Below are 24,275 nucleotides of genomic sequence, written 5' to 3'. Positions count from 1 at the left end.
TGCTAACCACTGAGCCACGGAGCTAGAATTAAGAAATCAATTGTAATTTTTTCTATATAATGAAATACAAAACAAAAAAAACCATTCAAGAAATAAAAATACAGGCTCATAGTTGTTTGATTTTTAAAGGGAAAATGTCTAGATTTATGGCTATAATTTGTCTTTCTATTGGCATTCTATTGGCAGCGCGTGCAGGTGTTTTTTGAGCAAAGCCAAAAAGAGCTGGGAATTAGAAGGAAAACTAGGCTGGTGGTTCTCTATTAAAAACTTTTTTAAATATTTTCACAGTTTCAAAAACTTAAATCTAGATTTTTATTTTTTTTAATTTAAGCCCAGTTTTCCCCTATTGTCATACATGGGTTAAGACTACGTAAAAGCTGTGCTCTCCACCTTACAGCTGTCAGTGCATGCTGAGAGTTGTAGTGTCACTACACTTTCAGAGCCCCAGGTTCATCACTATTTCTGCATATTACACATTTAAAAAGTTTTCAGAAACTTTCATAAAGTTGTGGAATCTTTATACATTATTTTATAAAACATATAGAAAAAAGAACCTCCATTTACACACACAGGGTCTGCGCATGCTGAGAGTTGTAGTCCGCTAACATCCCAGCAGGCGCTTGACGGATTTCCTGGCATTGTAGATGCAGTCGTTAACCGATACTCCCTCATAGGACGCGCCAACGAGACTGAGGGGCAGAGAGTGCTGGCGGATGTAGGAGAAGAGATGATCTGCAGGGGAGAGAAGACACAGGTCAATGAATGGATGGCAGGACGAACCTGCCTACTGGTATATTGGGGTACATGGGAGTTTTGACTCCTTACCAATTCGCTTCCAGTGTCCCAGCGTGTACTGGGGGATGCAGCTCTGCGAAGAAAAAAGGCCATAGACATTAAAGGAGCTCTGCCCCCTAATGGTCATAACAAGGCCACTGCAGCTCTGCTGTGAGAAGCAGAGGGCAGTGAAGATTTAGTGTACACAGACAGGATCTAATGGGCCCGTTACCTTGTTCAGGGTCACGATGGTGCGGCATGGCGTCTCCTTCACTCCCAGCTGGGTGGCAACCGCCGTGGACGCCAGGCTCAACAGCGCCTCCTTTGATACAGCATCTGGGTCACCCAGGCTGCTCTCAAACCAGGCACCTCCAAGCATCACCTGCAGGGAAGATGACAGATACTGTGACCCTGTTACAAACACTCCACGACAGCCCTTCTCTGTCTGATGATCACGTCTCCCCTTTCCCCCAGACGTCAGGTCATAATGTAATGGCTGGGATTTCCTGCCATGTTTTATCACTGCAGTAATTAGACTGTCAGCCTCGGGGGTACAGTCCTCTGCAGTGTCCGCATCCCCCCCGAGATTTTCCCCCATTACCGTCAGTCTGGTGGAGCTGCCGCCTCGTCGGTTGTGTTCTGGGAAAGCGAGAGAATCATATACGATCCCCAACATGGCGTCGCCCTCAAAGGAGGGAATGAGATGTCCGAAACCCTGGAGGGGAGAGAAAGTAAGCGAACCCCAATATTCAGACTGTAGGGTTAATCAATGTAGTGGAGAAAGGCAGAGGGTTAAAGGGGTTGTGTTCAGGTTTGAGAGCAAAGTCTGCAGTACACCCTATGTCACATCCTCACGAAGCCCCGGTATTGCCAATGCAAAGGATCCAGACCCTCAGAACTGTGAGCGAAAGACCCAGACCCTCATCGGTATGGGAGAAGGACCTGGGCCCTCGGGACTAAGGAAGAAGGACACAGATCCCTGGAACTATGAGAGAAGGACCCAGACCCTCATGGGTATGGGGGAAGGACACGGATCCTCAGAAGTATGAGAGAAGGACCTGTCCACTAGGGGACTACAGTAAAAGGATACAGACCCGGGGGAGGGAAAGTGGGAGCTAAGGGAGAAGGACCCGGCCCCCAGAGGAGTTGGGGTAAAACAGAAGTACCTGGATTCTCGGAGCTACAGGGGAAGGACATGGATCCTCGGAACTATGAGAGAAGGACCTGGACCCTCAGGACTAAGAAAGAAAGACCTGGCCGTTCATGGGGTACAGAAGGATCCTCGGGAATTAAGGCAGAAGGACCAGGACCCTCAGAGATCCGAGAGAAGGACCTCCTGGGTACGAGAGAAGGAACCTGGTCCTTAAGGGTAGGACATAAGGACTCAGACCCTTGGGAGTACAGCAAAAGGATCCATATCCTAGTGAGAAAAACTGGCATTGCTGAAATGAGTGAGGGGTCTCACCTGTGTCTGCCATCATGACCCTCGGGGGTACAGGATAACAACACTGACATTGAAGGATACAGCATCCTGACACGGGGGATGGAGTACGGAGAATAAAGGACACTGACACTCGGGGTGAAGAACAATAACACTCGGGGGACAGAGCCTGCAATTTTTGGGTCACTCACCGATACAGGCAGCACGTCTCCGTCATACTCCAGGTTTACCACAGCAACAGTGGCGGCGCTCATCTCACGCAGGGTGTTTGTCATCGGCTCAGCATTGAGGGGTAGAACTTTGCTCAGTACTGAGGAAACATAATGGGGGACAGTCAGTCATGTGACCAGCGATACAGGGACCCCCTTGCTTTTACGTGGTGAGAGGTGGTACCTGCTGCGGGGACTGCGCTGATCACATGATCGGCTGCCATGCTGCCACCAGGAACCTTGATCTAGAAGGAAACATTACAGATGATGTGGGGAAACAGAGGCCTCGGGGGGCGAAGCAGGATATCATCTTCACCCCAATACCTGCCAGCCACCATCCGCCTGCCACTGCAGTGCCTCCACTGGGGTGTCCTTGTGTATCTGCACACCTCTATCCTTAATGTAGGCCTCGAGCGTGTCTGAGAGGGTCTGCATGCCCCCTCGGAGCGACCACTGGCTCCACTTCTCCTTCTTCGACCTATGAATGAGTGGCGAGTCCAGTGGCGGGGTCTGATCTGTCACAATGATAGAGAGACCATGATGAGCAGCAAAGCTGAGGATAGGATGTGTCCGATGCCCCTACGATGTGATCCCTTACCTCCGGTGGCGACCATCCCCAGGACCACAGATCTCTTGTGACGTTCAGCTTCGTAAAGGAAGGGGAAGCAGGAGCGTAGGCTGAGCTGGCGACTGTCACCGGCAAACACCCCCCGACACAGGCTGTCTATCACTATATCAGCGAGCTGCGGGAAGAAAGGTGCGGGGTTACTTGACCCCGAGAGTAGCGGCACATGAAAAATGGGGGATACAATTGAAATAACACGATGGGAAAAGCAGCACAGAGAAGATAAGGAGGTAAACACTTGATAAACTGCAATCTAGAGGGTCTCCTGGAGAGAATTGTGGGCTGGGGGCACTATTGTCGATTTATCCCAAGATAACAGAAGGTTTATCATAAGGGAGAATAATGACATACAGATAACGGACAGCGACGACCACAGAGCTCACAATCCAATGTACGATATAAAGTCGCTGTTTGCAGGACGCCCACTGCAAGATGCAGTCATATTCAGCAACAGGGAGGTCAAGGCATAAGTCCTCACACCCTGCACTGAGATATCAGCAACACCATACAGGGCAGGAAAGGAGGAGATAAGAATTACAGCCTGCAGCCATATGTGTACTGAATCATATAGAGGAGGAACGGACTACGTAATATAAGCAGGTACCTGAATATATAACTACTATAATACTGCCCCTATGTGCAAGAATATAACTACTATACTACTGCCCCTATGTGCAAGAATATAACTACTATAATACTGCTCCTATATACAAGAATATAACTACTATAATACTGCCCCCTATGTACAAGAATATAACTACTATAATACTGCCCCTATGTACAATAATATAACTACTATAATACTGCCCCTATGTACAAGAATATAACTACTATAATACTGCTTCTATGTACAAGAATATAACTACTATAATACTGCCCCTGTGTACAAGAATATAACTACTATAATACTGCTTCTATGTACAAGAATATAACTACTATAATACTGCCCCTATGTACAAGAATATAACTACTATAATACTGCCCTCTATGTCCAAGAATATAACTACTATAATACTACCCCTATGTACAAGAATATAGCTAATATAATACTGCCCCTATGTGCAAGAATATAACTACTATAATACTGCTATAACTACTATAATACTACCCCTATGTACAAGAATATAACTACTATAATACTGCTCCTATGTACAAGAATATAACTACTATAATACTGCTCCTATGTACAAGAATATAACTACTATAATACTGCTCCTATGTACACGAATATAACTACTATAATACTGCTCCTATAACTACTATAATACTATGTAGACGAATATAACTATTATAACACCACCCTCTATATATAGGATTGTCACCTCTTTTCCAAACCGGCGTGAGAAGAAATCATGGATGGTCTCATCTTCCTTTGTTCCTCGAGGGGCTGTCAGGTCCCGGAGACCGCATAAGAATAGAGGTCTTGAAAAGGGGGGGATGGTACGCAGGATGCCCCTATAATTACACAAGCAGGTGAATGTAGCATTTCCTGTGATGTGACGTAATATTCGGACATCGGGAGGCGCTCACCCTATACTGGACGGCAGCTTGTGTAGTGACTTGTTGACGTAGAGGTAGCGGTTTTTGGCGGCTGGTTGACTCATTAGTACGGGAAGAAGATCTGCTTCAAGTCCCAGCTCTGAGATCTGCAGGAAAAAAGATGTCAGACATGGGATCACTATAAGAGCTTCAGGGTCTTCACAGTGTACCAATGAGGCATATTTGGCTGATGACTGGTGTGGCCGCCATCTTGATGCTCTCACCATACTCAGCGTATTTCTCCCCACCACTCCTCCTGGCCGCATCCCGCGGGGTCCATGTTCAAACACAGCGCCATCTTCAGTCCGTGTGGTACGCATCCACCCGCCGAGTCTGCTGCTGCCCTCCAATAATATCACCTATGGCGCAAATTAGAGAGTCATCGACGGGGAGATGACAATCAAGGATAAAAACGCCCCTTTCCTTGCTTACCTTAGACACTCCGCCATCCTTAACCAGGTGGTAACAGGCGGTCAGTCCGCTGATCCCACCGCCCGTGACCACCACTGTCCTCTGCATCCAGATATCTACTGTGCCTGTAAGGAAAAAAGGTGTAATAATTTACAGCACACACAGGTATACAGGAGGCTGTAAATGTACAGGACACAGAGGTATATAGGAGTGGTGTAATAATGTACAGGACACAGAGGTATACAGGAGGGTGTAATAATGTACAGGACACAGAGGTATACAGGAGGGTGTAATAATGTACAGGACACAGGTATACAGGAGGGGTGTAATAATGTACAGCACACACAGGTATATAGGAGTGTTGTAATAATGTACAGGACACAGAGGTATAAAGGAGGGTATAATAATGTACAGGACACAGAGGTATATAGGAGAGGTGTAATAATGTACAGCACACAGATATACAGGAGGGTGCAATAATGTACAGCACAGAGGTATACAGGGGACGTAATAATGTACAGGACACAGGTATACAGGAGGAGGTGTAATGTATGGAACAGAGAGGTATACAGGTGTTTAATAATGTACAGGACAGAAAGGTATATGGGGGGTGTAATAATGTACAGGACACAGAGGTATACATGGGGGTGTAATAATGGTCAGTATATAGAGGTATACAGGAGGGGGTAAAGTACAGGACACTGATATATAGGAGGGTGAAATGATGTACAGCACACAGTTGTATACAGGAGGGGTGTAATAATGTACAGCACACAGAGGTATACAAGGGGGTGTAATAATGTACAGCACACAGTGGTATACAGGGGGTGTAAATGTACAGCACACAGAGGTATACAGGGGGTGTAATAATGTACAGCACACAGTTGTATATGGGAGAGGTGTAATAATGTATAGGACACAGCTTTATACAGGGGGGGGGAAATGTACAGGACACAGTGGTATGCAGAAGGGGTGTAATGTACAGGGCACACAGGTATACAAGGGGGGCGTACTAATGTACAGCACACAGTGGTATACAGGGGGTGTAATAATGTACAGCACACAGAGGTATACAGGGGTGTAAATGTACAGCACACAGAGGTAGACAGGGGGTGTAATAATGTACAGGACCAAGTGGTGTACAGGAGGGGTGTAATAATGTACAGGACACAGAGGTATCCAGGGGTGGTGTAATAATGTACAGGGCACAGAGGTACACAGGAGGGGGTAATAATGTACAGGACACAGGCATACAGGAAGAGTGTAATAATGTACAGCACACAGAGGTATAGAGGGGGGTGTAATGTACAGCACACAGAGGTATACAGGGGGTGTAATAATGTACAGCACACAGAGGTATACAGGAGGGGTGTAATAATGTACAGCACACGAAGGTATACAGGGGGTGTAATAATGTACAGGACACAGTGGTATACCGGAGAGGTGTAATAATGTACAGAACACAGAGGTATACAGGGGGGTGTAATAATGTACAGAACACAGAAGTATACAGGGGGTGTAATAATGTGCAGCACACAGTGGTATATAGGGGATGTAATAATGTACAGGGCACAGAGGTACACAGGAAGGGGTAATAATGTACAGGAAACAGGCATACAGGAAGGGTGTAATGCACAAGACACAGAGGTATACAGGAGGGGGTAATAACATACAGGACACAGAGGTATACAGAGGGGTTTAATAATGTACAGGGCACAGAGGTACACAGGAAGGGGTAATAATGTACAGGACACAGTAGTATACAGGAGGGTGTAATAATATACAACTCACAGTGGTATACAGGAGAGGTGTAATAATGTACAGGACACAGAGGTATACAGGGGGTGTAATAATGAACAGCACGCAGAGGTATACAGGGGGGTGTAATAATGTACAGCACACAGAGGTATACAGGGGGTGTAATAATGTACAGCACACAGTGATATACAGGGGGGTGTAATAATGTACAGCACACACAGGTATCCAGGAGGGGTGTAATAATGTACAGGACACAGAGTTATACAGGGGTGGTGTAATAATGTACAGGGCACAGAGGTACACAGAAGGGGGTAATAATGTACAAGACACAGGCATACAGGAAGGGTGTAATAATGTACAGCACACAGAGGTATAGAGGGGGGTGTAATGTACAGCACACAGAGGTATACAGGGGGGTGTAATAATGGACAGCACACAGAGGTATACATGGGGTGTAATAATGTACAGCACACAGTGGTATACAGGAGGGGTGTAATAATGTACAGCACGCAGAGGTATACAGGGGGTGTAATAATGTACAAGGCACAGAGGTACACAGGAAGGGGTAATAATGTACAGGAAACAGGCATACAGGAAGGGTGTAATGTACAAGACACAGAGGTATACAGGAGGGGGTAATAACGTACAGGACACAGATGTATACAGAGGGGTTTAATAATGTACAGCACTCAGAGGTATACAGGAGGGGGTGTAATAATGTATAGGACACAGAGATGTACAGGAAGGGGTAATAATGTACAGGACACAGAGGTAGCCAGGAGTGGGTAATAATGCACAGGACTCAGTGGTATACAGGAGGGTGTAATAATATACAGCTCACAGTGGTATACAGGAGAGGTGTAATAATGTACAGGACACAGAGGTATACAGGGGGTGTAATAATGAACAGCACGCAGAGGTATACAGGGGGGTGTAATAATGTACAGCACACAGAGGTATACAGGGGGTGTAATAATGTACAGCACACAGTGATATACAGGGGGGTGTAATAATGTACAGCACACACAGGTATCCAGGAGGGGTGTAATAATGTACAGGACACAGAGTTATACAGGGGTGGTGTAATAATGTACAGGGCACAGAGGTACACAGAAGGGGGTAATAATGTACAAGACACAGGCATACAGGAAGGGTGTAATAATGTACAGCACACAGAGGTATAGAGGGGGGTGTAATGTACAGCACACAGAGGTATACAGGGGGGTGTAATAATGGACAGCACACAGAGGTATACATGGGGTGTAATAATGTACAGCACACAGTGGTATACAGGAGGGGTGTAATAATGTACAGCACGCAGAGGTATACAGGGGGTGTAATAATGTACAAGGCACAGAGGTACACAGGAAGGGGTAATAATGTACAGGAAACAGGCATACAGGAAGGGTGTAATGTACAAGACACAGAGGTATACAGGAGGGGGTAATAACGTACAGGACACAGATGTATACAGAGGGGTTTAATAATGTACAGCACTCAGAGGTATACAGGAGGGGGTGTAATAATGTATAGGACACAGAGATGTACAGGAAGGGGTAATAATGTACAGGACACAGAGGTAGCCAGGAGGGGGTAATGTACAAGACATAGTGGTATACAGGAGGGTGTAATAATATACAGCTCACAGTGGTATACAGGAGAAGTGTAATAATGTACAGGACACAGTAGTATACAGGAGAGGTCTAATAATGTACAGCACACAGAGGTATACAGGGGGGTGTAATAATGTACAGCACACAGAGGTATACAGGAGGGTGTAATAACGTACAGCACACAGAGGAATACAAGAGGAGGTAATAGTGTACAGCACACAGAGGTATACAGGAGGGGGTACTGTACAGGACACAGTGGTGTACATGAGGGGGTAATAATGTATAGCACACACTGGTATACAGGGGGTAATATACAGCACACAGTGGTATACAGGAGGGGGTAATAATATACAGCACACAGTGGTATACAGGAGGGGGTAATAATATACAGCACACAGTGGTATACAGGAGGGGGTAATAATATACAGCACACAGTGGTATACATGGGGTGTAATAATATAGAGCCCACAAGCAGTGGGTTGAGGGTTCGATCTCTCAGGTTCGGGGAGACTCGGGGTCACTCGTGAATATTCGGGGACACTCACCGTCCGTTTATGTTGCGGCTACTCAGTGAGTGACATTCAGAAGCTCCTCCCACCACATGCTCAGGAGACGGAGCCATAGTGGGCGTGGTTGTCATATGTCAGCCTATCACACGTTTAGCTTGGAGTGAGTGACTTCAGTAAGCAGGAAGCATTTGGGATGATCTGATAGGAGAGCACATATCACGTGATCTTCACACAGCGTGCCGTGGATGATGATAGTTTGGGGCTTAAGCGATTGATAGACGTGAATGTCATTGTTACCCATAGCAACAAATCACTATGCAGCTTTCATTTCAAATCCTGCTCTTAAATAATGAAAGCTGCTCTGTGATTGGTTGCTGTCGATGAGAAGCTGAGTTTCATTAATGTGCCTGGATGCTCTTTCTAGGTCTAAAATTTTCACTATAGGGATGGTGGGTGAGAGGATGGAATAATAAGTCCCCTAAAATTCAGAATTTGGGGGCTCATATACTTATCCTTAAATATTGGCACATAGCTTTTGTCCTCGATCAGCTGTCCTTATCAGTTTCCACAGTGCTCCTCAGTCTGCCATAGGAATTAGATAAAAGTCAGCCAAACCCACCGATGAGGGCGGGAGCGGTGAATATCTAATGTGCACAGGCCCCCAATGCTCCCCTGAGGTCCGGGGATAAGGACTGAGCTGGTTGTATTTACTCACTTCACCCTTTTCTTCTGAAGCAGATGAGCCGTCCCAGGGGGTCCACAGGGGTAACAAGGGACAAATTCAATATCTGGTGTAAACAAGCAGCCATCACAATCCACTGAAGAAGGCGGCCATGACCATGGCATAGAAGGGTGAAGAACCATTGAGGGAGTGGTGAACCATCATTACATGACACAACCATAGACCATCCAGACCAAAGAAGAAGCCCACCCTGGCCGTGTATGCTATGCGATACCGGGTGGCGAGCGCACATGTCTAAGGTGGTGCCCACCTTCTTATAGTCCATCTTTATTGTCACTGACCAATGGTCACATCATATTCTTGCTCCTGAAGTTTGAGATTATTAAGATGGTGATCAATTTTGTCATCCTCAGCTTGCTGCTCTCCAACTTGTTATTCACTCTCCCACTGCCATTCTGGGGTTACAACCACCATGGTCAGTGCATATATAGAAGGACAACATCCAAAATGTCATCCTCCAGGTTCTCCATCTTGTTTTTGACTGTACCTGTTCAATAATATCAGACGACCCAACAATCTGTCTGAAGTTGTGCCCACTTTCGTCAATCTCATCTTCATGGTTAGGTTTCTGACCCACATTATATTTCTGCCTTTGAAGTTCGAGATCAATAATATAGTGACCAACTTCTTCATCCTCTACCTAGTGCTCTCCAACTTGTTATTCACCATTGCACTATCTTTCTGGGGTTACAACCACCATGACCAGTGCATATTTGTGAGCTCAAGGTTCTACAGCTTCATGTTGTTCTTGACCGCACATATCCATTGATACAAGGTGACAAATTATATTTTTGAGGTGGTGCCCACCATCTATTCTGTTCTCATGGTCAATTTTTGGACCAATATACACATTGTATTCCTTCTCCTAAAGTTCAAGATTCTTAAAATGGAGAACAACATCTTCTACCTCAACCTGTTGCTCTCCAACTTGTTATTCACTCTCCCATCTCCCTTCTGGAGCTACAACCACCAAAATCGATGAATATTCGAAAGGACATTTTGTAAAATGTTGGTCTTCATGTTTCTCTTGACCATTAATTCCTATTGATACGAAGTGACAAGTGATATTTATGAGGTGGTGCCCAGCTCCTATTCCATTTTCATTGTCAATTTTTGGACCAACATCTATATTGTATTCCTTATCCTAACATTTGAGATTCTTAAGATGGTGACCAACTTCTACATTTTCAACCTGATGTTCTCCAACTTGTTATTCAGCTTTCCACTGCCCTTCTGAAGTTACAACGACCATGATCAGTGGATATTCCAAAGGACATTTGTCCTCCAGATTCTACATTGGTTTCTAAAGCTCCATTTTGTTCTTGACTGTTCATGTCCATTGATACCAGGTGTCGAATAATATTTCTGAGGTGGTGACCATCTTCTATTCTGGCTTTGTGGTTAATTTTCGTACCAATGGCCACACTGTGTTCCTTATCCTAAAGTTCGAGATTATAAAGATGGTGACCAACTTCTTCATCGTCAACCTGTTGCTTTCCAACTTGATATTCACCCTCCCATCGCCCTTCTGGAGTAACTTACAACCACTATGATCAGTGGATATTTGGAAGGACATTTAGCTAATTTGGCCTCCAGGTTCTACATTGGTTTCTACAGCTCCATTTTGTCCTTGACCATACATGTCAATTGATTACGAGATGACCAAACGACCTTTCCGAGAAAATTCTTTCAACAAAGGTTCTTCCACAGATGATATCTGGCTGTGGTCGGTCGGTTAAAACAATCATTTGTTTTTAAGTTTGAAAAAGAAGACGATTGATGACTGGAGAGAGGACATTCTCTTACTTCCCTTATGAAAGAAACGGCTTATAGGAGGATCTTATCTCTTTGTTACTTAAAGGGAACCTGTCACCTGAATTTGGCGGGACCAGTTTTGGGTCATATGGGCGGGGGTCATATTGCCTTGTGTAGGCATGTACTCCGGAGGACAGAGAATGAACTTCAATCCAATATTGCGGCCAGCATGCAGCCAGCGGGTAAGGAAAGGGTGAATCAAACACCCGAAAACCCCGCCCATATGACCCAAAACTGGTCCCGCCAAATTCAGGTGACAGGTTCCCTTTAAGCCAGAATTGTTATGAAGAGCTTTGATTAAATTCCTACTCCTTTGGCTGTGGCTGGTGCCAATTTTTACCAACATTATGCTTTGTTTGAGGTACAAGAGTGTCCAGCTGCTGAATTTCCAACAATTCAGATCTTGGGAAATCTGCTGATACTATACATGCTTAATGAAGACAGAAGCCAAGAAATAATAACACAAAAAAATCCACTTTTGCAAATTGTGAGCGAATGCGCATGCGCAAGTAACACTAACCTTAGGAGTGGCCCTTTTTGGCACACATTCCTGACTTACAATTTCTATGCAATGGCTGGCTGAGGCTGTGTGCCACCGTAAGATATGCAAGTAGGAAAAAACAAACGCACAACCCCAGTATACCATCAATCATCCTTTTATAGAAGACTGGATATTGATCATCATCCTATGTCTTAATTTTGATACTAAATGGTCAATTTTGTGCATTGCCGTAGGACGATCCTAAAAGTCCACGTACCCTGCAAATTTATATGGCCAGGGGTTATGCCCCTGTATACTCAGTCTTTGCTCAGATTCAACTTTCCTTCTCCCTTGCTCTACTTAGTTCTTGTCTGCTCCATCTGCGGCCAAGGCTGTCAAGATTGCAAAATCTTTGTTTATCTGGAGCTATTTTTGTGATTTTTCTTTGGGGGAAGAAGAGGTTGGACGTTGCACAAACTGTGGGCGCTTTGCAATGTGTTTCCTGCAGTTCCAGATAAATCAGCGATCTACACCTTACAGTACACATTGCGAAATTTACATTGCTCATCATCACCCATCAACGTGGACTGGTTGATTTTATTTCTTGGACTGAGTAGAAGCAGAAGACACACTCTACTTCTCCAAGAGTCTTGTTGAGCTCAGCTACAATGTCACTCGGGGACGAGGCACAGATGGACAATCCTCTGGTGACCACCACTTACACGACCATCAACTATGATGACGAACTCGTGACCTTGTGCCCAAAGGAGAACAGCCACAATTTTGGGGCTTTGGTGGTGCCTGCCTTCTTCTATGTGGTCTTCATAGTCAGTCTTGTAGGCAACGGCCTCATCTTATTTCTTCTACTGAAGTTTGAGAACATTAAGACGGTGACAAACTTCTTCATCCTCAACCTGGTGTTCTCCGACTTGTTGTTCACCCTCCCACTACCCTTCTGGGGTTACTACCACCACGACCAGTGGATATTTGGGAAGACGTCTTGCAAGATGTTGGCCTCCATGTTCTACATTGGGTTTTACAGCTCTATCTTGTTCTTGACCGTGATGACAGTGGATCGATACATGGCGGTTGTTCATGCCATCTATGCCACCAGGACCAGGAAGATGCTATATGTCTACATTGTCACCGGCTTGGTTTGGGTCATCAGCTTTTTCTCGGCCATCCCCAAGTTCATTCTGTATGGGACCAGAGAAAACGTATTTTACGGGATATTGTGTGAGGAGACGGGATTCATCATAGATAAGATCAATAACTGGAAGCTAGTGGGATTCTATCAGCAGGTGGTCATGTTCTTCTTGGTGCCGCTTTTCATCATCTTGTACTGTTACACACTGATCGTCATCAAGCTGAACTCTACGAAGATGCACAACAAGGACAGGGCCATTAAGCTGATCTTTCTCATTCTTCTGGCCTTCTTCGTCTGCTGGACCCCCTATAACATCATCATTTTCATAAGGGCGAAGCAGATCTCCACGGATCTCTGGGAAGAAAACTGCAGTGAAACCATAGACTATGCCTTTTTCATTTGCCGTAACATCGCCTACTTCCATTGCTGCATTAACCCTTTCTTCTACACCTTTGTGGGAACCAAGTTCCGTAAACACCTGTCCCAGATGATGGGTAGGTGGGTTATGTGCGGGACCAGGTACAGGCAGTCCAGCCTCAGCAGCAGGACGAGCGAATACTCCCCGCAGACCATCTACGAATGATGCAGACCCAGCAGATTGCCTGTCAGTACAACGCTACATCATGTAGATAAGAGCAAATGGGACAAGATGGACCAGGGACACTTAAATGAGCAGCTGCGTACTGTGGCTCCTAAGTCTTATGCATCACCGAGTATAGATGCAACAGCCAAGAAAGTTTCCAAGCAGAGAACACGTGTATCATTATTAATAATAGAGATTGTAACGTATGTATCATATATCCCTCATCACTGGTCACATACTGAATAAAGCCAGTGCACAAAACTAAGACCGATACAGTGTATCTAAGCTTGTAATGTGATCCTGCCTACTGAGCAGTACAGTAATAATGTCTACCAAATCTAATTCATTTTTATAATCTGAAACATTATTAAATCAATTAATTACAACGCTACTAACGATGAAAAACCCCATAAAACAGAGAGAAGTGTGGTTATATATATAATTACGGGCACATCGGTGCTTTATATATCACACGTAAACTATTATAAAGCGCAGAAGTGTTGATATATCGCATACCACTCATTAGCCAAACAATATTCCATACAGCATGTATAAATACTGCTCAGCGAGGGTTAACAACCACCCGCATACAATGTAACAGGCTCCTGATATCAGCAGAATCCTGCATAACAACCAAAAGTCAGAATTACACCAGTACATATCAAACTCACCTATAGTACATGAATATCCCCCTATGCAAATATCCATAGGGGGACTGGGCAGGGTGGTCTGATTACACAATGGCACATGGTGTGTATAGATTGGTCTCCCACTGCATGGGAGGAGATATATTTGTACTTTAGGCGAGTTCGATATGTACTTACTGGTGTAATTCTGACCTTTGGTTGTTATACAGGAATCTGCTGATATCAGGAGCCTGTTACATTGTATTCGGGTGGTTGTTAACCCTCGCTGAGCAGTAGTTTTCCTTGCTGTATGGAATATTGTTTGCCTAATGAGTGATATGAGATATATACACACTTCTGCGTCTCCTAATAGTTAACTGGCGATTTATGGATTACTGATGTGCCCGTAATTACCGTATATAACACAACACTGCCCTTCCCTCTCGGTTTTTAAATGGGATTTTTAATTGTTTGCAGCGTTGTGATTAATTGGTTTAATAATAATGTTTCAGATTATAAAAATGTATTTGATTTCCTAGACATTATTACCATGCTACTCGGTGGCAATAGGTTTAATATGCAGTATTTTGGGTACATCCAAGATTTTTTTATATGAGATATGGGTTTATATTTCCAATTATTGGTTTATATACTGCCTACTGAGCCTTATATCTAATCCTCTCCTGTGTGATACTGCCTACTGAGCCGTGTATCTAATCCTCTCCTGTGTGATACTGCCTACTGAGCCTTATATCTAATCCTCTCCTGTGTGATACTGCCTACTGAGCCTTATATCTAATCCTATCCTGTGTGATACTGCCTACTGAGCCTTATATCTAATCCTCTCCTGTGTGATACTGCCTACTGAGCCGTGTATCTAATCCTCTCCTGTGTGATACTGCCTACTGAGCCTTATATCTAATCCTCTCCTGTGTGATACTGCCTACTGAGCCTTATATCTAATCCTCTCCTGTGTGATACTGCCTACTGAGCCTTATATCTAATCCTATCCTGTGTGATACTGACTGCTGAGCTGTATATCTAATCCTCTCCTGTGTGATACTGCCTACTGAGCCTTATATCTAATCCTATCCTGTGTGATACTGCCTACTGAGCCTTATATCTAATCCTCTCCTGTGTGATACTGCCTACTGAGCCTTATATCTAATCCTATCCTGTGTGATACTGCCTACTGAGCCTTATATCTAATCCTCTCCTGTGTGATACTGCCTACTGAGCCTTATATCTAATCCTATCCTGTGTGATACTGCCTACTGAGCCTTATATCTAATCCTATCCTGTGTGATACTGACTGCTGAGCTGTATATCTAATCCTCTCCTGTGTGATACTGCCTACTGAGCCTTATATCTAATCCTATCCTGTGTGATACTGCCTACTGAGCCTTATATCTAATCCTCTCCTGTGTGATACTGCCTACTGAGCCTTATATCTAATCCTATCCTGTGTGATACTGCCTACTGAGCCTTATATCTAATCCTCTCCTGTGTGATACTGCCTACTGAGCCTTATATCTAATCCTATCCTGTGTGATACTGCCTACTGAGCCTTATATCTAATCCTATCCTGTGTGATACTGACTGCTGAGCTGTATATCTAATCCTCTCCTGTGTGATACTGCCTACTGAGCCTTATATCTAATCCTATCCTGTGTGATACTGCCTACTGAGCCTTATATCTAATCCTATCCTGTGTGATACTGCCTACTGAGCCGTGTATCTAATTCTCTCCTGTGTGATACTGCCTACTGAGCCGTGTATCTAATCCTATCCTGTGTGAATCTGTCTGCTGAGCCGTGTATCTAATACTATCCTGGGTGACACTGTCTGCTGAGCCGTGTATCTAATTCTATCCTGTGTGATACTGTCTGCTGAGCCGTGTATCTAATTCTTTCCTGTGTGATACTGTCTGCTGAGCTGTGTATCTAATCGTATCCTGTGTGATACTGACTGCTGAGCCGTATATCTAATCCTATCCTGTGTGATACTGTCTGCTGAGCCATGTATCTAATCCTATCCTGTGTGATACTGACTGCTGAGCCGTGTATCTAATCCTATCCTGTGATACCGTCTGCTGAACTGTGTATCTAATCCTATCCTGTGTGATTCTGACTGCTGAGCCATGTATCTAATCCTATCCTGTGTGATACTCACTGCTGAGCCATGTATCTAATCCTATCCTGTGTGATACCGTCTGCTGAACTGTGTATCTAATCCTATCCTGTGTGATACTCACTGCTGAGCCATGTATCTAATCCTAACCTGTGTGATACTGACTGCTGAATCTAATCCTATATGATACTGACTGCTGAGCTGTGTATCTAATCCTATCCTGTGTGATACTGACTGCTGAGCCGTGTATCTAATCCTATCCTGTGTGATACTGACTGCTGAGCTGTGTATCTAATCGTATCCTGTTGTGAAATTGGATTCTGGGCTCCCCCGGTGGCCACTTGTGGAATTGAACTTGTGTGCATCATCCCCTCTGTTCACCTGCTCCTATCAGGATGTGGGAGTCGCTATATAACCTTGCTCCTCTGTCAGTTTCTTGCCGGTCAACAATGTAATCAGAAGCCTTCTGTGCTTGTTCCTGCTACTAGACAACTCCCAGCTAAGTTGGACTTTTGTCCTTGTGTGTTTTTGCATTTTGTTCCTGTTCACAGCTGCTGTTTCGTTACTGTGTCTGGAAAGCTCTTGTGATCGGAAATTGCCACTCTGGTGTTATGAGTTAATGCTAGAGTCTTAAAGGAATTTCTGGATGGTGTTTTGATAGGGTTTTCTGCTGACCATGAAAGTGTCCTTTCTGTCTTCCTGCTATCTAGAAAGCGGACCTCGATTTTGCTAAACCTATTTTCATACTACGTTTGTCATTTCATCTAAAATCACCGCCAATATATGTGGGGGCCTCTGTCTGCCTTTTGGGAAAATTTCTCTAGAGGTGAGCCAGGACTGTCTTTTCCTCTGCTAGGATTAGGTAGTTCTCCGGCTGGCGCTGGGCATCTAGGGTTAAAAAACGTAGGCATGCTACCCGGCCACTTCTAGTTGTGCGGCAGGTTTAGTTCATGGTCAGTATAGTTTCCATCTTCCAAGAGCTAGTTCTCATATATGCTGGGCTATGTTCTCTCGCCATTGAGAATCATGACAGTTTGACCGGCCCAAAAAAGGGTTAAATTACTGGCTGAGAAAGGAGAGAAAAAAGAAGTCTGCTACAATTTTTTTTATTTATTTTTTTTCCTCTAGTTCTGAGTGTGCTCTTAATTGAATCACTTGCTAGTCTGCCTATACTGCAGCCTTCCTCTCTTTCTCTCCTTCTAATCCTTGAATGGCTCTGTGTTCACCTGTTTCAAATGGATCTTCAGAGTGTAGCTACAGGTTTGAATAATCTCGCCACAAAGGTACAAAATTTGCAAGATTTTGTTGTTCATGCACCTATGTCTGAGCCTAGAATTCCTTTGCCTGAATTCTTCTCGGGGAATAGATCTCACTTTCAAAATTTTAAAAATAATTGCAAATTGTTTTTGTCCCTGAAGTCTCGCTCTGCCGGAGACCCTGCACAGCAGGTCAGGATTGTAATTTCCTTGCTCCGGGGCGACCCTCAAGACTGGGCTTTTGCATTGGCACCAGGGGATCCTGCGTTGCTCAATGTGGATGCGTTTTTTCTGGCCTTGGGGTTGCTTTATGAGGAACCTCATTTAGAGCTTCAGGCGGAAAAGGCCTTGATGTCCTTGTCTCAGGGGCAAGATGAAGCTGAAATATACTGCCAAAAATTCCGCAAATGGTCTGTGCTTACTCAGTGGAATGAGTGCGCCCTGGCGGCGATTTTCAGAGAAGGTCTCTCTGATGCCATTAAGGATGTTATGGTGGGGTTCCCTGTGCCTGCGAGTCTGAATGAGTCCATGACGATGGCTATTCAGATCGATAGGCGTCTGCGGGAGCGCAAACCTGTGCACCATTTGGCGGTGTCTACTGAGAAAACGCCAGAAAATATGCAATGTGATAGAATTCTGTCCAGAAGCGAGCGGCAGAATTTTAGACGAAAAAATGGGTTGTGCTTCTATTGTGGTGATTCAACTCATGTTATATCAGCATGCTTTAAGCGTACTAAGAAGCCTGACAAGTCTGTTTCAATTAGCACTTTACAGTCTAAGTTTATTCTATCTGTGACCCTGATTTGTTCTTTGTCATCTATTACCACGGACGCCTATGTCGACTCTGGCGCTGCTTTGAGTCTTATGGATTGGTCCTTTGCCAAACGCTGTGGGTATGATTTGGAGCCACTGGAGGCTCCGATACCTCTGAAAGGGATTGACTCCACCCCATTGGCTAGTAATAAACCACAATACTGGACACAAGTGACTATGCGTGTTAATCCGGATCACCAGGAGGTTATTCGCTTTCTGGTGCTGTATAATCTACATGATGTTTTGGTGCTGGGATTGCCATGGCTGCAATCTCATAACCCAGTCCTCGACTGGAGAGCTATGTCTGTGTTAAGCTGGGGATGTAAAGGAACTCATGGGGACGTACCTTTGGTTTCCATTTCATCATCTATTCCCTCTGAGATTCCTGAATTCTTGTCTGACTTTCGTGACGTTTTTGAAGAACCCAAGGTTGGTTCACTACCTCCGCACCGGGAGTGCGATTGTGCCATAGACTTGATTCCGGGTAGTAAATACCCTAAGGGTCGTTTATTTAATCTGTCTGTGCCTGAACACGCTGCTATGCGAGAATATATAAAGGAGTCCTTGGAAAAGGGACATATTCGTCCTTCGTCATCTCCCTTAGGAGCCGGTTTTTTCTTTGTGTCTAAGAAAGACGGCTCTTTGAGGCCGTGTATTGATTATCGACTTTTGAATAAAATCACGGTTAAATATCAATATCCGTTACCACTGCTTACTGATTTGTTTGCTCGTATAAAGGGGGCCAAGTGGTTCTCTAAGATTGATCTCCGTGGGGCGTATAATTTGGTGCGAATCAAGCAGGGGGATGAGTGGAAAACCGCATTTAATACGCCCGAGGGCCATTTTGAGTATTTGGTGATGCCTTTTGGTCTTTCAAATGCCCCTTCAGTCTTCCAGTCCTTTATGCATGACATTTTCCGCGATTATTTGGATAAATTTATGATTGTGTATCTGGATGATATTCTGATTTTTTCGGATGACTGGGACTCTCATGTCCAGCAGGTCAGGAGGGTTTTTCAGGTTTTGCGGTCTAATTCCTTGTGTGTGAAGGGTTCTAAGTGTGTTTTTGGGGTTCAAAAGATTTCTTTCTTGGGATACATTTTTTCCCCCTCTTCCATCAAGATGGATCCTGTCAAGGTTCAGGCTATTGGTGATTGGACGCAACCCTCTTCTCTTAAGAGTCTTCAGAAATTTTTGGGCTTTGCTAACTTTTATCGTCGATTTATTGCTGGTTTTTCTGATGTTGTGAGACCATTGACTGATTTGACTAAGAAGGGTGCTGATGTTGCTGATTGGTCCCCTGATGCTGTGGAGGCCTTTCGGGAGCTCAAGCGCTGCTTTTCTTCCGCCCCAGTGTTGCGTCAGCCTGATGTTGCTCTTCCTTTTCAGGTTGAGGTCGACGCTTCTGAAATCGGAGCTGGGGCGGTGTTGTCGCAGAGAAGTTCCGACTGCTCCGTGATGAGACCTTGTGCTTTTTTTTCCCGTAAATTTTCGCCCGCCGAGCGGAATTATGATATTGGGAATCGGGAGCTTTTGGCCATGAAGTGGGCTTTTGAGGAGTGGCGTCACTGGCTTGAGGGGGCCAGACATCAGGTGGTGGTATTGACTGACCACAAAAATTTAATTTACCTTGAGTCTGCCAGGCGCCTGAATCCTAGACAGGCGCGCTGGTCGTTGTTTTTCTCTCGGTTTAATTTTGTGGTGTCGTACCTACCGGGTTCTAAGAATGTTAAGGCGGATGCCCTTTCTAGGAGTTTTGAGCCTGACTCCCCTGGTAATTCTGAGCCCACAGGTATCCTTAAAGATGGAGTGATATTGTCTGCCGTTTCTCCAGACCTGCGGCGGGCCTTGCAGGAGTTTCAGGCGGATAGACCTGATCGTTGCCCACCTGGTAGACTGTTTGTTCCTGATGATTGGACCAGTAGAGTCATCTCTGAGGTTCATTCTTCTGCGTTGGCAGGTCATCCTGGAATCTTTGGTACCAGGGATTTGGTGGCAAGGTCCTTCTGGTGGCCTTCCCTGTCACGAGATGTGCGAGGCTTTGTGCAGTCTTGTGACGTTTGTGCTCGGGCCAAGCCTTGTTGTTCTCGGGCTAGTGGATTGTTGTTGCCCTTGCCTATCCCGAAGAGGCCTTGGACGCACATCTCGATGGATTTTATTTCGGATCTGCCTGTTTCTCAGAAGATGTCTGTCATCTGGGTGGTGTGTGACCGTTTCTCTAAGATGGTCCATCTGGTTCCCTTGCCTAAGTTGCCTTCTTCTTCCGAGTTGGTTCCTCTGTTTTTTCAAAATGTTGTTCGTTTGCATGATATTCCTGAGAATATCGTTTCTGACAGAGGGACCCAATTCGTGTCTAGATTTTGGCGGGCATTCTGTGCTAGGATGGGCATAGATTTGTCTTTTTCGTCTGCTTTCCATCCTCAGACTAATGGCCAGACCGAGCGGACTAATCAGACCTTGGAGACATATTTGAGGTGTTTTGTGTCTGCGGATCAGGATGATTGGGTTGCTTTTTTGCCTTTGGCGGAGTTCGCCCTCAATAATCGGGCCAGCTCTGCCACCTTGGTGTCCCCGTTTTTCTGTAATTTGGGGTTTCATCCTCGATTTTCCTCCGGTCAAGTGGAATCTTCGGATTGTCCTGGAGTGGATGCTGTGGTGGAGAGGTTGCATCAGATTTGGGGGCAGGTGGTGGACAATTTGAAGTTGTCCCAGGAGAAGACTCAGCTTTTTGCCAACCGCCGTCGTCGTGTTGGTCCTCGGCTTTGTGTTGGGGACTTGGTGTGGTTGTCTTCTCGTTTTGTCCCTATGAGGGTTTCTTCTCCTAAGTTTAAGCCTCGGTTCATCGGCCCGTACAAGATATTGGAGATTCTTAACCCTGTGTCCTTCCGTTTGGACCTCCCTGCATCCTTTTCGATTCATAATGTTTTTCATCGGTCATTGTTGCGCAGGTATGAGGTACCGGTTGTGCCTTCCGTTGAGCCTCCTGCTCCGGTGTTGGTTGAGGGTGAGTTGGAGTACGTTGTGGAAAAGATCTTAGACTCTCGTGTTTCCAGACGGAGACTCCAGTATCTGGTCAAATGGAAGGGATACGGTCAGGAGGATAATTCTTGGGTCACTGCCTCTGATGTTCATGCCTCCGATCTTGTCCGTGCCTTTCATAGGGCTCATCCTGATCGCCCTGGTGGTTCTGGTGAGGGTTCGGTGCCCCCTCCTTGAGGGGGGGGTACTGTTGTGAAATTGGATTCTGGGCTCCCCCGGTGGCCACTTGTGGAATTGAACTTGTGTGCATCATCCCCTCTGTTCACCTGCTCCTATCAGGATGTGGGAGTCGCTATATAACCTTGCTCCTCTGTCAGTTTCTTGCCGGTCAACAATGTAATCAGAAGCCTTCTGTGCTTGTTCCTGCTACTAGACAACTCCCAGCTAAGTTGGACTTTTGTCCTTGTGTGTTTTTGCATTTTGTTCCTGTTCACAGCTGCTGTTTCGTTACTGTGTCTGGAAAGCTCTTGTGATCGGAAATTGCCACTCTGGTGTTATGAGTTAATGCTAGAGTCTTAAAGGAATTTCTGGATGGTGTTTTGATAGGGTTTTCTGCTGACCATGAAAGTGTCCTTTCTGTCTTCCTGCTATCTAGAAAGCGGACCTCGATTTTGCTAAACCTATTTTCATACTACGTTTGTCATTTCATCTAAAATCACCGCCAATATATGTGGGGGCCTCTGTCTGCCTTTTGGGAAAATTTCTCTAGAGGTGAGCCAGGACTGTCTTTTCCTCTGCTAGGATTAGGTAGTTCTCCGGCTGGCGCTGGGCATCTAGGGTTAAAAAACGTAGGCATGCTACCCGGCCACTTCTAGTTGTGCGGCAGGTTTAGTTCATGGTCAGTATAGTTTCCATCTTCCAAGAGCTAGTTCTCATATATGCTGGGCTATGTTCTCTCGCCATTGAGAATCATGACAGTATCCTGTGTGATACTGACTGCTGAGCCGTGTAGCTAATCTTATCCTGTGTGATTCTGACTGCTGAGCCATGTATCTAATCCTATCCTGTGATACTCACTGCTGAGCCATGTATCTAATCCTATCCTGTGATACAGTCTGCTGAACTGTATCTAATCCTATCCTGTGTGATTCTGACTGCTGAGCCATGTATCTAATCCTATCCTGTGTGATACTCACTGCTGAGCCGTGTATCTAATCCTATCCTGTGTGATACTGTCTGCTGAGCCGTGTATCTAATCCTATCCTGTGTGATACTGACTGCTGAGCCGTGTATCTAATCCTATCCTGTGTGATACTCACTGCTGAGCCATGTATCTAATCCTATCCTGTGTGATACTCACTGCTGAGCCATGTATCTAATCCTATCCTGTGTGATACCATCTGCTGAACTGTGTATCTAATCCTATCCTGTGTGATTCTGACTGCTGAGCCATGTATCTAATCCTATCCTGTGTGATACTGACTGCTGAGCCATGTATCTAATCCTATCCTGTGTGATACTCACTGCTGAGCCATGTATCTAATCCTATCCTGTGATACCGTCTGCTGAACTGTGTATCTAATCCTATCCTGTGTGATTCTGACTGCTGAGCCATGTATCTAATCCTATCCTGTGTGATACTGTCTGCTGAGCCGTGTATCTAATCCTATCCTGTGTGATACTGTCTGCTGAGCCGTGTATCTAATCCTATCCTGTGTGATACTGACTGCTGAGCTGTGTATCTAATCATATCCTGTGTGATACTCACTGCTGAGCTGTGTATCTAATCCTATCCTGTGTGATACTGACTGCTGAGCCGTGTATCTAGTTCTATCCTGTGTGAGTCTGCTGAGCCGTGTATCTAATCCTATCCTGTGTGATACTGACTGCCGAGCTGTGTATCTAATCCTATCCCGTGTGATGCAGTCTGATGAGCTGTGTATCTATTCCTCTCCTGTGTGGGATCTCCATTACTAGGACCAGCTGATGTAGAGGGGTCCTAATATTGGGGGCTAGTAGAGGCCGCCCAAATTGACGTTAAGAAATGCTGACAACCACGAGCTTTGCCACAAGGGTTGTTGCAGATCAGGGTAGGACATGTGGTTTTCAGCGCTACGTGATAAAAGGAGACCTCCACAGATGAGGTCCAGACATCTCCCCATACAACAGTTTAAGATATGTACCTGCATCCAATCAATTGCTAGCTTTTAGGATGTAGGTGGAGTTACAGGATGAGTACTGGCTACCGATTGGCTGCATTTATTACACAGGCCCCTCCCCTGAGGACACCTGGTATCGGGGATTGTTGGGTTCACACGGGCTGAGGCGGAAGCCGGGACAAGGAGAAGTCTCGTCTCCTCCTTGGGATGCGTCATCGTGCAGCTGCACTTACAGGGAACTCATCAGCAGGGAGGGGGCCAGTAATATCGGCTACCCAAAAAAACAAACAAGAATTAGTTGAATAAAAAAAAAAAAAAAGTTTAAATACCGTTTGGAAAACCTTCTTCCCCCTCACAATCCGTCCATTAGATGATCTGCACTTGGCCCAATGGCTTCTCGGTTGGAAACATTTTATATTCTTCTGAACTGACGCAGTTAAGAGCCTCCAGCTATTTTTTCTTAAAGGGAGTGTCCATTACTAGGACAACCCTTTCTTGAACTAAATGTTAATCTTTGAAAAAATAAACCCATACTCCCCCCTCCTGTGTCGGCTCCCCTCCAGCACTCGCGGTATCGGAGCTCTCGTGCCAGGTTGTGACATGTGACCCTGGCTCCCAATCAGCGCTGCCGTCACTATCTCCGCCTACGTACGGATTGAACATGA

The 24,275-nt window shown here is 45.2% G+C and overlaps 2 protein-coding genes across 3 annotated transcripts; one reads left to right on the top strand and one right to left on the bottom strand.

Annotated features, from left to right (window-relative positions):
• Positions 1-496: 496 nt before the first annotated feature.
• PPOX (protoporphyrinogen oxidase) lies at positions 497-14,414 on the bottom strand. Of its 2 annotated transcripts, none has more exons than XM_077260538.1 (13): positions 14,319-14,414; positions 5,021-5,124; positions 4,813-4,947; positions 4,580-4,695; positions 4,372-4,504; positions 3,023-3,167; positions 2,749-2,939; positions 2,609-2,669; positions 2,407-2,525; positions 1,376-1,489; positions 1,007-1,156; positions 826-868; positions 497-732 (listed from the first exon to the last, which is right to left on the bottom strand). In XM_077260538.1, the coding sequence occupies exons 1-13, from the start codon at positions 14,353-14,355 to the stop codon at positions 602-604; spliced, it is 1,479 nt and encodes a 492-aa protein (XP_077116653.1). In that variant the 5' UTR covers positions 14,356-14,414; the 3' UTR covers positions 497-601. The 2 variants fall into 2 exon arrangements, with proteins under 2 accessions (XP_077116653.1, XP_077116654.1); XM_077260539.1 differs by lacking the exon at positions 14,319-14,414 and adding an exon at positions 8,916-9,052.
• On the top strand, positions 12,243-13,912 carry LOC143809017 (C-C chemokine receptor type 3-like). Its single transcript, XM_077292216.1, has one exon. It carries the CDS (start codon positions 12,586-12,588, stop codon positions 13,645-13,647), a length of 1,062 nt encoding a protein of 353 aa, XP_077148331.1. The 5' UTR covers positions 12,243-12,585; the 3' UTR covers positions 13,648-13,912.
• Positions 14,415-24,275: the final 9,861 nt, after the last annotated feature.

The sequence above is a fragment of the Ranitomeya variabilis genome, chromosome 1 (assembly GCF_051348905.1).
Source record: "Ranitomeya variabilis isolate aRanVar5 chromosome 1, aRanVar5.hap1, whole genome shotgun sequence".
In the NCBI taxonomy this organism is placed as follows: domain Eukaryota; kingdom Metazoa; phylum Chordata; class Amphibia; order Anura; family Dendrobatidae; genus Ranitomeya; species Ranitomeya variabilis.
This window is presented reverse-complemented; position numbering and strand designations above follow the sequence as displayed.